The sequence below is a fragment of the Callorhinus ursinus genome, unplaced genomic scaffold (assembly GCF_003265705.2).
Source record: "Callorhinus ursinus isolate GAN/ISIS: 27379988/994484 unplaced genomic scaffold, GSC_fseal_2.0 scaffold21, whole genome shotgun sequence".
Classification (NCBI taxonomy): Eukaryota; Metazoa; Chordata; class Mammalia; order Carnivora; family Otariidae; genus Callorhinus; species Callorhinus ursinus.
Genome location: NW_027397083.1, coordinates 616,527 through 629,104, shown reverse-complemented (window position 1 = coordinate 629,104; position 12,578 = coordinate 616,527). Strand labels below are relative to the sequence as shown.

At 39.1% G+C, this 12,578-nt stretch overlaps 2 protein-coding genes across 3 annotated transcripts in view; both read right to left on the bottom strand.

Moving 5' to 3' along the window:
* Window positions 1–4,255, bottom strand: part of LOC112829552 (glycine N-phenylacetyltransferase-like) — a 33,476-nt gene extending 29,221 nt beyond the window's left edge. For both annotated transcript variants that reach the window (XM_025879218.2, XM_073904571.1), the window contains exon 1: window positions 4,191–4,255. The gene's annotated coding sequence lies outside the window, so the exon portion shown is untranslated. The remainder of the gene's footprint in view (window positions 1–4,190) is intronic.
* Window positions 4,256–5,358: 1,103 nt separating this feature from the next.
* On the bottom strand, window positions 5,359–10,806 carry GLYATL2 (glycine-N-acyltransferase like 2). The gene is given in 7 exon segments (XM_025878273.2): window positions 5,359–5,545; window positions 5,547–5,625; window positions 5,628–5,758; window positions 7,363–7,498; window positions 7,575–7,752; window positions 9,490–9,597; window positions 10,729–10,806. Coding segments are annotated over 7 exon segments (897 nt in total).
* Between the last annotated feature and the right edge of the window lie 1,772 nt (window positions 10,807–12,578).

Here is a 12,578-nt window from a genome sequence, read left to right as displayed (position 1 = left end):
TGGTGATTAACATAACAATAAAAAAATTAAAAAAAAAAAGAATGACATCTTGCCATTTGCAATGACATGGATGGAGCTAGAGAGTATTATGCTAAGGGAAATAAACCAGAGAAAGACAAATACCATATGATTTCACTCATGAAATTTAAGAAACAAAACAAACAAGCAAAGGGAAAAAAGAGAGAGAGAGAGAATCCAAGAAACAGAGTCTTAACGATAGAGAACACATTGATGGTTACCAGAGGGGAGGTGGGCAGGGGGATGGGTGAAATAGGTGATAGGAATTAAGTGGTGCACTTACTATGATGAGCACCGGGTGTTGTATGGAAGTGTTGAATCACTATATTGTACACCTGAAACTAATATTACACCGTATGTTAACTAACTGTAATTTAAATAAAAACTTTAAAAAAAACCACAATACCTTCAAATCATTAAAGCAAGATTTGTAGAGCTAATTCCCAAAGCAGGCCAAAAGACTGAGGTCAAAATGTATTTCAATAAATGCAATTATCTAAGGGACTTACAATGTGGAGTTTTACCCACATTGTAGGAATGTTATCCTGGAAAATAGCACTGGTTAAAGAAATCCCTCCATTTACTTTGTGTTCCTGGAAGGGCTTATGCAAGGACTCTTTCTTCCTCCCACCTGCCTTAATAAGACTCACTGATGCCCCACTTGCTTACCTATTGCCTATGACAAGGCCAGACACCGACCCTCCAAATTCCCAATCTCTGCCTTATAAATGATTAACAGCTGAGTCATCCAATGATATATCAAAACAAACTGCTTGTTAACTAAATGTTGGTTAAATTTCTCTTCTTCCTCTAGACTGAGTCAGCATATAACCCCTTCTTAACAGCCCCTACCAAGAATAGGCTAAACTTGGGTAGAACGTTCTCTGAGCTGTACTGGTCCTGCCCCTTCTACATCCCATTTCCCCACATTGGATTTTCCAGCCCTGTTCACTCTTCATAAATGGTTAATTTGACTGTTTATCCTCACTGATCCATCAAAACAGTTGTGTAAACTTTAATTAAGCATCTCCCCTCCACACCGGCCTCTGGACTTTGAGCCACCCTCAGCCTGAGCCATCATTGGCATGCAGAAAAACACTCCATGGGCTTTGCTTACTCCTCTCTATAAAAGAATAGCTCTTCTCTGCCTGACCTTTCAGTTGTTCATAGATCATATGGCCTTAGGGTTCTTCCTTTTGAAAATGATCTATTCATCCATTCACTTATTCAGTCACTCAATAAATCTTGATTGAGAACTAACTGTACCGGTTTTGTAAGGCCTCATCCCAGCTAGGCTGAACTACCTTTCCTGGAATTCCCTTCCTTGCCTGGTTCCAGCTACAGTGGCCACATGAGAGGTTCCTAGGGGAGATTTGGAGGACAGAGTTGAAGCATCTGGCATTTAGTTGCTAACTTCATGACATGAGGCTGTGCCTGGGCTGGCAAGTGCTTCACTGTCCCTTGGGTTTGCTTTCAGCTTCTCTGTCTTCTGAGCCAGGGTGTTTGTCCCCCTAATGAAGGAACCTGTCTTCTATAGGACATCCAATCTGCCAAGGTCAGAGCCTGCAAGAACTGACAAGATTTCCATTCCTGTGAGCCTCAGCTTTAACATGGTGGGAAATTCTTGGGTAAATTAATGTTTTGATTTTTTCACATGTGCTCCCTTTTCCCCAGGTTCTTGTCAGTTATTTGGATTCCTGCCAGTGAAGCAGTCCCTTCACTTAACCTTGAATTCCCTTCATGATTTGAGGGGAGATCTTGACCAGAACCACTAGGGCAATGATTGTATTTTTTTTCCTTTTTTCCCCAGCTTTACTGATATATAATTGAAACTAACATTGTGTGAGTTTAATGTGTGCAATGTGATTATTTGATACACAGATACATTGTGAAATGCTTGGCACAATAATGTTAACACCTCCATCACATCACATAACTATCTCTGTTTTTGTTGTGAGAACATCTAAGATCTACTCTTTTAGCAACTTTCAAGTATTATATTAATTATCATCACCATGCTGTACATTAGATTCCCAGAACTTATTTATCATATAACTGGAAGTTTGTACCATTTGACCAACATTTCCCCATTACCTCCAACTCCCAGTTCCTAGCAACCACTATTCTACTCTCTGTTCCTTTCACTTTGGCTTTATTAGATTCTGTACATAAGTGAGATCATATAGTATTTGTCTTTCTCTGACCTCTTCCACTTGGCATAATGCCCTCAAGGTCCGTCCATGTTGTCACAAATGGCAAGATTTCCTTCTTTCTCATGACTGGATAATATTCCATCATGTATGTATACCACAACTTCTGTATCCATTCATCCATTTATGGACACTTAGGCTGTTTCCATGTCTTAGTTATTGTCTATAATGCTGCAGTAAACCTGTGGGTACAGATATCTCTTGGAGATTGTGATTTCATAACATATGTATATATATATATACATATATACATATATATACATATATACATATATATATGTTAATTGTCTATTTTTAATTTTTTGAGGAACGCACATACTGTTTTCCATAGTGTTTTTACACCATCTGACACACAGTAAAGAATCAATAAATGTTAGCTGATTGGGTTTATGAAGTATTTGTATTAACATAACCATCTATTTAGTCACTCCACTTACCAAGGGTAAAGACTCAGAAGACCTACTGTGTGCTGGGCATGGGAACTTGAAAAAGGCCTCAGACCAGAATAGATGCAGCTGTGCCGTAGCTTGGATGGTATCAAGACAGTAGAAGTATAATATTTTGAAGATTAATCTGACATTAGCTAGAAGCATCTCACAAAAAGGTCACATGACAATAAGAAGCCAAGTTGAATTTGATGCCAGATTACTGGGGATGTAATATTGAAAACCTTCAGCACATGCATGCACACACACACTAAAAACACAAATATGATGTTTAATAAACACATTTGACTGAAATAGGAGATTCAAGGGAGCTGACACATTTTGGTGGTTGCCTGCTTTGATAATGGGCAAAGACTTATAAAGGACACTTTGAAACCTTTGATGAAACCTTTCCAATATTTGGAATTTATCCAAAGAAAACAATTCAAATGAAAAATGCTCTATGAACAATTTTTTGAAGCAATACTAACTTATGGAGAAGTACTAGACACAATCTCAGACAATTTACAGAAGAAATAATGAACTATTATTATTTTACAACTCTAAGACCCATTAACATGAAAGCTATGATATATATGCCGCTAGATGGAGTCTTAAGATGAACATAAAAAAAGCAGAAAATGACAATACATAAATTCTAATCAGAAAATAAAATAAGACAAAATCAGAGAGGGAGACAAACCAAGAGACACTTAACTATAGGAAACAAACTGAGGGTTGCTGGAGGGGAGGTGGGTGGGGGGATGGGGTGACTGGGTGCTGGGCATTAAGGAGGGCACGTGATGTAACAAGAACTGGATGTTATACGCAGCTGATGAATCACTAAACTCTACCTCTGAAACTAATAATATACTATATGTTAATTAATTGAATTTAAATAAAATTTTAAAAATATGAAAATATAGAGGGAAACACCAAATAATATTATAGGAGTGTTACAGCTAAGACTTTTTAAAATTACATTTTTTATGGTTTTAAATTTACAGTTAATCTCATCTGTATTGTAGTCCTCTTACTAGAATCTACCTCATCCCTTTGCAGCTTTAAGCAGGGCACTTAATTTCCCTGGTCATCATTTATCCAAGGAAAAAAATCTGACTACCTTAGAATATTACTAGAGGATGCAATAAGATAATGTTTACATAATATGTCTCTAAATTGTGTTATATGTCACCCAAACCAGCATATTCCTTCTAGAGGCTGATAGATTGTCTCCCCTCTACCAAAAGCTGGCTCCCTAATCTCCTCACATTTCTTTTTCAATTCAGAGCAAGAGCCTGACTTTATACTGTCAAGAATTTCTCACAGAACTAGGGTATTGCTCTATACACAGTAGGTGCCTGATACAGGTTTCTGAAATGGAAGAGCTTCCTTTTTGCCTGGCATAATTCTCAACCCAAATGGGTTCAGAAATTCTTATCCACATCCAACAGTGGCATTTTGATTCATTCTACTTGAGTGGAGGAAGCAAAAAGAGATGAGGGGTCCCAGAACAATGATTTTCCTTTGTTCTCACCTGCAAAGCTGTCAATCTGAGTCTCTGCAGAGATCCCCGAGTAAAGACAAGAAGCTGCAGGCTGTTCTAGGATGTGAAATACACCATCTGCACAAACTTCTGGCAGCAGAGTATGAAATTTAGTCCCTCCCTCAGGATCCCATGTTCAGAGAGACAGCTCCAAAATATTGATAGGTTGGCAGAATGACCTTTGAGGCTCTTTTCCCAGAAGGCTCAGCTGTTTTCTGGTTCTAAAAGTCCTTCCATTATTCAGCACCTCTGTCTGAACTGTGAAATCAGCTGGCTAAGCACAGGAAGGTAGGTGGACCTCTATAAAATATACCTCTTTTCCTTCCTTCCCCTTTCACAAGCACCAACAAGAAGAGACAGATATTGTTAAGATGTGACTTATAGAATCAGAGTTTTTAACTGTAAGTAAAGGAATTACTTATTTGGGGGTTCCTGGGTGGCACAGTTGGTTAGGCATCCAACTCTTGGTTTCAGCTGAGGTCATGATCTCAGGGTCCTAAAACCGAGCCCCAGGTTGGGCTCCACTCTCATTGCAGTCTACTTGAGTTTCTCCTTCTCCCTCTCCCTCTGCCCCTGCCCCTCTCCCACTGCTTGCATTCCCTCTCTCTCTCAAATGAATAAATAAATCTTTTTAAAAAACTACTCAGAAAACCAAACTTTAAATAATGGCTACATAATTTAATTCAGTAGAGTATCTCAAAACTCTTGAGAGGGCACCCAGGGTCAAAGGCTGAGGGCTTTTGAGAGGTCCTTTGGAAAATTTTGTCAGAGGAAGGGGAGGACACCAGAGAAGACACTTTTCAAATCAGCCTTTTTATTTTCAAGCACAGAAGCATGGAAAAGTACGATTCTTTCATGAAAGAAGTCTTCAAAGAGGAAAACATTGCTTTGAAAAGGTTATCCTGGCACTAATGATTGACATTGGATGATTTTAATTCTAAGAGGTCTGTCACCATAAAAGCAAAACATAACACCAAAAGTTCAAGCTTCCATTTTTCCATAATATGGAGGAGGAAAAAATATTATACAAGGGTGGGTTAAGTAATGCATAGAACCCAAACAATTGGATGTTTTTGTGCTAATATAAATTATAACGCTTGTGTTTGAACTGGTATTTTTTTCACTGACCGTAAAGGCTTGAAATGGACAATGGCACTAATCAACAATATTTTCTAGGAGTGCATTTCCACTGATGCCAACCACAAGGAGCAGACTTAAACTCCACACTTCTCAGTGGCTGAAGGTTTTCTTTATCTTTTGACACATGGAAATTAAATGGCATTTTTTTCTGAATAAAATACTTTATAAAGTGAGAACTAATTTTCTTCATGTAGCCTTGGTCTCGGTTTGGGGACAGTGTAACCCATTCTCATCTCACAAGACTATTCCATCACAGTCCAAGAGATAGTGTCCCCCTCTGGCCCAGCACACCAAATCCTGGAAAATTCTTGAGGCAGCATTCAATATATTTCAAGCTCCTCCCATTTTTTCCAAAATTCCACTGCTCATTCACAAGCCCCACGTGGGAGGCGTCCAAGATGTTCTGAAAGCTTCCTTTCCTGTCAACAAAAGAATGTGTATTTATTCAGCCAACATTTACAAAACACCAGGATTGCAGAAAATAAATATGACATCAATCCTTTCTTTGAGGATCCCACAGCCTAGAAGAAGAAACAGATGGACAAAAAACTACTACTAATTCTTTGTCTGCTTCAAAATGTTCCCAAATAATTAAGAGGGATATAACCCTATGTGCATATGGCCTTTCTTTTCACTATATCTGTGTCTTTGTGGTAAATACCCAGGAATGCAATTGCTGGGTCATAGGGTAGCTCTATTTTTAATTTTTTGAGGAACCTCCATGCTGTTTTCCAAAGTAGCTGTACCATCTCCAAAAGCTAGTAAAACAAAAGCAAAAATGAACTTTTGGGACTTCCTCAAGATAAAAAGCTTCTGCACAGCAAAGGAACAAGACAAAGAGGCAATCCACAGAATGGGAGAAGATATTTGCAAATGACACTACAGATAAAGGGCTGGTATCCAAGATCTATAAAGAACTTCTCAAACTCAACACCCAAAAAACAAATAATCAAGTAAAAAAATGGGCAGAAGACATGAAAAGACACTTCTCTGAAGAAGACATACAAATGGCTAAGAGACACAGGAAAAAATGTTCATCATCATTAGCCATCAGGGAAATTCAAATCAAGACCACATTGAGATACCACCTTACACCAGTTAGAATGGCAAAAATGGACAGGGCAAGAAACAACAAATGTTGGAGAGGTTGTGGAGAAAGGGGAACCCTCTTACACTGTTGGTGGGAATGCAAGTTGGCACACCAATTTTAAGAATATTTACACCTACACAGCTATCAAAAAGAATGAAATCTTGCCATTTGCAAGGATGTGGATGGAACTAGAGAGCTAAGTGAAAAAGTCAGAGAAAGACAATTATCATATGATTTCACTCATATGTGGAATTTAAAAAAGAAAACATGAACATAGGAGAAGGGAAGGAAAAAATAAATAAGATTAAAACAGAGAGGGAGGCAAACCACGAGACTCTTAACTATAGGAAACAAACTGAGGGTTGCTGGAGGGGTGGTGGGTGGGGGAAGGGGTAACCGGGTGATGGGCATTAAGGAGGGCACTTGATGGAATGAGCACTGGGTGTCATATGCAACTAATGAATCACTAAATTCTACCTCTGAAACTTAAAATACACTCTACCTTAACTAAATTTAATTTAAATAAAAAAATTTTTAAAAAGAATATTTACACCTGGACAGGAAGATTGTGGGGAATCCAAGTGAGCAAACTTTCACTTTTTACTTTGAATACTTGTATACTTTGTAGAGCATGTAATATTTTTGCAAGAAATGCATAATTTCAGTAAAAATTCTCTAATGTCACCATGATATCCAGTACCCTCCCAGGAGGACTCTTATGAGAACTAAGTGAGTTATATATGGAAAGGACCTCATCTAATGAAGACCTTGCCCCTGCTCAGCAAACCTCAGCTAATATAGTTCTCCTCCTTTACCCCTACAACTGTGTACTGAAAAATTTAGTGTCAAATTGTGCATTTCTGAGTGTGGCCCTTATGACAACTGAATGATTTGCTGTCACGAATTTGGGGAGCAAAACAAAAAAAATCTCACTTGCTATCTTCATCCATTTTGGGCATGATAAATGACTCCACCAAGTCCACCTGGTTATCACTTGATGTCTTGGGTTCCATTGGTATTTGTGTCATGAGTGTGGTCTTCAAGTAATCCACCTGCACTGATTTTGAAGCTGCTTATTGCCTCTCCCAAACTCTCTTGGCAACCGGGAGAGAGGAGAAAAATAGGCAGTGCATACCCTCTTCCACATCTAATGTGAAAGAACCAAGGGTCTTTCCCTTTTAACTCACATTGGTTACCTTGGATCTGGAAAGGTTGTTCCCAACTGATAACCTGGGGGCATGCCAGGACTTCCTTTAACTTATCAGGAGCTTTGGTGAAGATGTGGTAAGTGTTGGTATAATGATCCAGGTCATCTTTCATCTCCTGATATAACAAATATTAATCATATTTACATGGCAGTACAATTTACAAAATGTTTTTGCATATGCCAAGAGTGTTAGAGGCTCAATTATTTAATACCCTCTGTTTTTGGGAAGCGTGGGTGGCTCAGCAAGTTAAGCATCTGCCTTCAGGTCAGGTCATGATCCCAGGGTCCTGGGATAGAGTCCCGCATCAGGCTTCTTGCTTGGTGGGGAGCCTGCTTCTCCCTCTGCCTGCTGCTCCCCCTCTGACAAATAAATAAATAAAATAAATAAATAAAATCTTAAAAAAAATACCTTCTGCTTTTCCCAGAGATGCAGACAGAAAATGGCCTTGGAATCCCTTGAGCAATAAATCACTATTGACAGACTGAAGGTGGTTGGTTTTAGATGGTGCTCTGAAGACAGCTGCTCTGGGAGGGTGGGTAAGTAGCTCCATTGCCTGAGATGGAAGTTGCGCCAGAAATAGGGTGTGTTAAGGGACTGAAAGAGAGTGCCTACCTTATGGAGCAAAATATAGGGAACAGGGTTGATGTCAAGACTTGGGGTCTGTGGGGAGGCCATGCCTAGGCTAATGTTGACTCAGCACTCTGGAGCTGGCATGGTGATTGGCTCTTGGTGTGCATGTGAATAGAGAGGACTTTTAGAAAGAGCAATCGCACCAGAGCTCACAGCAGCACCTGGAGTGGAGGGCCCAGTCTCCCACTGCCCCTCATTCCTGCTTACCTTCTGCAGCTCACACTCCCCTAGGGGTTGTTACAGGTGAGTTGTGCTCTAATTCTCCTCATAACTATGGAAATGGAGAAGTGTGGGAGGAGGGGTTAAAATATCCCTACCCTGGGATGGAAGGGATTCACTACTACTTATACCCCCCAAATCTGAAAGATGGGAAAGACATTTTTACTAAATACATAGTTGGCTCTTGAACAACAGTGCTTTGAACTGTGCAGGTCCACTTTCAAGCAAATTCTTTTCAATAAATACAGTATAATGCTGTAAATGTATTTTCTCTTAGGATTTGAATAACAGTTTCTTTCCTCTAGCTTACTTTATTGTAAGAATCTAGTACACAATCCATGTAACCTATTAAATATGTGTTAATAGACTGTTTATGTTATTGGTAAGGCTTCAGGTCAACAGAAGGCTACTAGTATTTTAAGTTTTTGAAGACTCAGGAATTCTACAAAGAGTTTTGATGGTGTGGGGGTTGGTGTCCCTAATGTCTGTGTTGTTCAAGGGTCAACTGTACATGATTTATATATAGTTTAACAGTCCTCTGACACAGGAATTTTTGTCAACTTTGCTTTTATAGCTAAGAAAGCAGCAGTCTTCCCAAGGTCACATAACTAGTCACTTGGCACATTTAGATCTGAAACCCAACACTGATTCAGATATTATTGGATTATATTCATTTAGTCCCAGGGAAAGCAAAACATTTCCTATCCATTTCCAGCTACAAACATCTATCTTGAGGTATATGCCTGTGACTAGAATCTCAATGGAAAAGAATTGACCAGATGGGATCCCAATGTTATTTACAAGCCCTGGATTACTGGCTATTTGGTCTATACCCATGACTTATTTCACTATCCTCCCCTCTCTCCAAACAGCCCTTCCAAAATCTATATGGATCAGGGGTACCAAGGTTCTTCTCCTCAGGCCCCAGCTTCAGTTCCCTTATTTCCATACAGAGAACATCCTGAGCATGACTGGCTTGGTATTCAGTAGCTAGTGCTCTTACCACTTTCTGAGGCTGAGTAATGACTATCTGATAATCTGGCCAGGCATCAACCAGCACCTCCATGTTGAATGGGTTTTTATTTTTAATGTTGAAAATGGCACCATATACCTACAAAAGCAACAGATGAAGAGGTGAGGATGATGTTTTCCTTTGAAATAGGGTCTTGGACATAGTTTGAGATATAAAGCCTGGAGTTAGAATCACTTAAGGGGATAGATCTAATGATTTTAGGATGGCTCACTGAACTATCCATTGGAGGGTATGCTGCAAAAACAAACAAACAAGAAAACAAACAAACAAAACAGGAAAGGTCCACAAAATCTAAGGAAATAGCTAATTCAAGAGGAACTGGCTCCCCTGACATTTTTTGAAAATTCATTCCATTTTTTTTCACTTCATACTATACCAGTTTTTGGCACCTATTGTGTGTCAAGTGTGGAGAATTTCAAGGTGAGTATGACATGGCCACTGCATTCAAGAATAGCAGCATGGAGAGGTACACAGTGATTGTAATAGGACACGTGTTCTGATAGACACATGTACATGGTTTTGTGGGGTCTCAAGGAAGAAAAGCATTACCTTTCTAGGAAGTGGTGGGAAACTTACTGAAGTAATATTGGAATTTGGTCTTCATAGACAAGTCTTTTCCGGGCAAAACAGAGCAGGAAGGCAAGTGATTTCAGGTGAGAGAAAAAGTATGCTTGAGTACCTGAAGGTGTGGCCGATTGTATCATACCTGTTGGGCTCTGAGAGTCTTAGTGGTTGTAGCCTGTGGTATATAGCAGGGATGTGTTGGGAGATGAAGTGGAGAGGCTGGGACATTTTGTGATCAACCTCACAATTAAGGAGTGTGGACTTTATGCTTTGGACTGAAAGTTTAAAACAAGGGAGTGGTATGATCATACTTGTGTCAGATAAATGACTCTGATCACCATGTGTAGGTGAGTTAGTGATACTGGAGAAAAGCGGATATTGCAATAGCCTGGAGCAGATAAGGAAATCCACTAGAGATAGCAGTAGAATTTATTCGAACAAGGTTTAAGAGTCCAAAGGAGAAGGAGGAGGAGAAAGAGGAAGAAGAAGGAGAAAAGTAGGTGTCTGATATGGGTATTAAGATCATCCTTGCAGGGGGAATCTGACTCTAGATTTCTATTTCCATCTGCCTAGAAAGGTTCTGAACCCTGAATCTATACGTCCACACTTTACTCCACTCTCCCAGATTTCTCCCTACTGTCTCACCTTCAAGGACTCAGGGATGCTCTTTTCCAGGGATTCATACATAATCTGCAGCTTCTGGGGTTCATGAAGCACGAACATCTTGTATAGCACCTCAGCCGCCCTTTCTCAGGAAGATGACCTAAGGAAACAACATACAAACAAAAATACCTGGAAAGATGAGACAGGTGTCCAGGAAAAGGAGGAAGGAGAAATCACCTAGGACATCATACATTGCCAGACATAATGGGCTTTAGAAATTATCAAGCCCAAACCTTTCATTTAGTAAATGAGAAACTAAAGCCCAGAGCTGCAGCTAGACATCAGGGCTCCTGGGTGATCTTTCTACAATTCCACAGAAAGTACCATAACACATCTGGTGAAATGAATCTCCCCATGCTCATTGATTCAAATTAGGCCAAGACTCTGAGAAGCAAATGTCATCCGCTGTCCAGATGCAAATGAAGAACAATGAATCTTTCAGAAAAACTGTCCCAAGGGACCCTGAGGTCCCTGGGCATGAAACACTTGCTCTAATGTTGCCATAGGATTAGTATTTTCAGGCATCATGAAAGAATGCAATCTTCTGGAAAAGATCCTAAGACCATATTACATGTAGTTGCTTTTTCCTGAAGAACAAAATCATAGGAAGGAAAAATTATTGATCAGGGATGATATTACCCAAGTATAAGTGGCAAAATATAGAAACTGGAATTATACCCTAGCTATCTTAAAAAGAGAGCAAATCTTTGCGTTCAATAATTTCACTTTAGAAACTCATCCCAAGGAAGCAATAATAGATGTCTATAGAGAAGTAAATACAAAGAAATTCATTGCATTATGATACTGTAAATTTAGAAATGATCCAAAACTGGGGTACGAGGCTGGCTCAGTCAGCAGAGTATGTGACTCTTGATCTCGGAGTTGAGAGTTTGAGTCACACATTGGATGGAGAGATTACTTAAATTAATAAAACTTAAAAAAAATAGAAATGATCCGAAATCCATTATAGAGGAATGCTTAAATTAATGGTGGCATATCCGAATTATGGATTACTGGGCAGCCATGAAAATGATGTCTTCAAAGTGTGTTTATTTTTTATTTTTATTTATTTATTTTAAGATTTTATTTATTTGACAGAGACACAGAGAGAGAGGGAACACAAGCAGGGGGAGTGCGAGAAGGAGAAGCAGGCTTCCCGCTGAGCAGGGAGCCCAATGCCGGGCTCGATTGCAGGACCCTGGGATCATGACCTGAGCCGAAGGCAGATGCCTAACAACTGAGCCACCCAGGCACCCCTTCAAAGTGTGTTTAATGACAGAGGAAAATGTCCATGTTATAAACAAAGGAAAATACCTAATACAATCCCAAAGGAGTAATATAAAAGTGAACAGGTAAACGGTTATCCATATATATGTATGTGTGTGTATATCCACCAAAGTCTTTCTAAAACAAAATAGTATATAAATAAGATACATATATGAACTTTTTCCAGTTTTATACACAAGAATATCTGACTTACATATAATTATATATATATTATATATATTATATTATATATATATAATATATATTTATATTACATATACCTGATCAGGGTATATATGATACTTAAAGACACTGATAACACTAGCCATATTTTCTAAAAACCAACAAGTACAAGAAATTCAAAGCAATTTTGAAGGCTTAGAGTGGAACCATCAATTTATTTATTTATTTTTAAGATATTATTTATTTGAAAGAGAGAGTGTGCAAGTGGGGTAGGGAGAGGAATAAGCAGACTCAGTGCTGAGCACAAAGCCCCATTCGGGGCTGGATGCCATGACCCTGCGATCATGAACTGAGTTGAAATCAAGAGTCAGACACTAACCAAT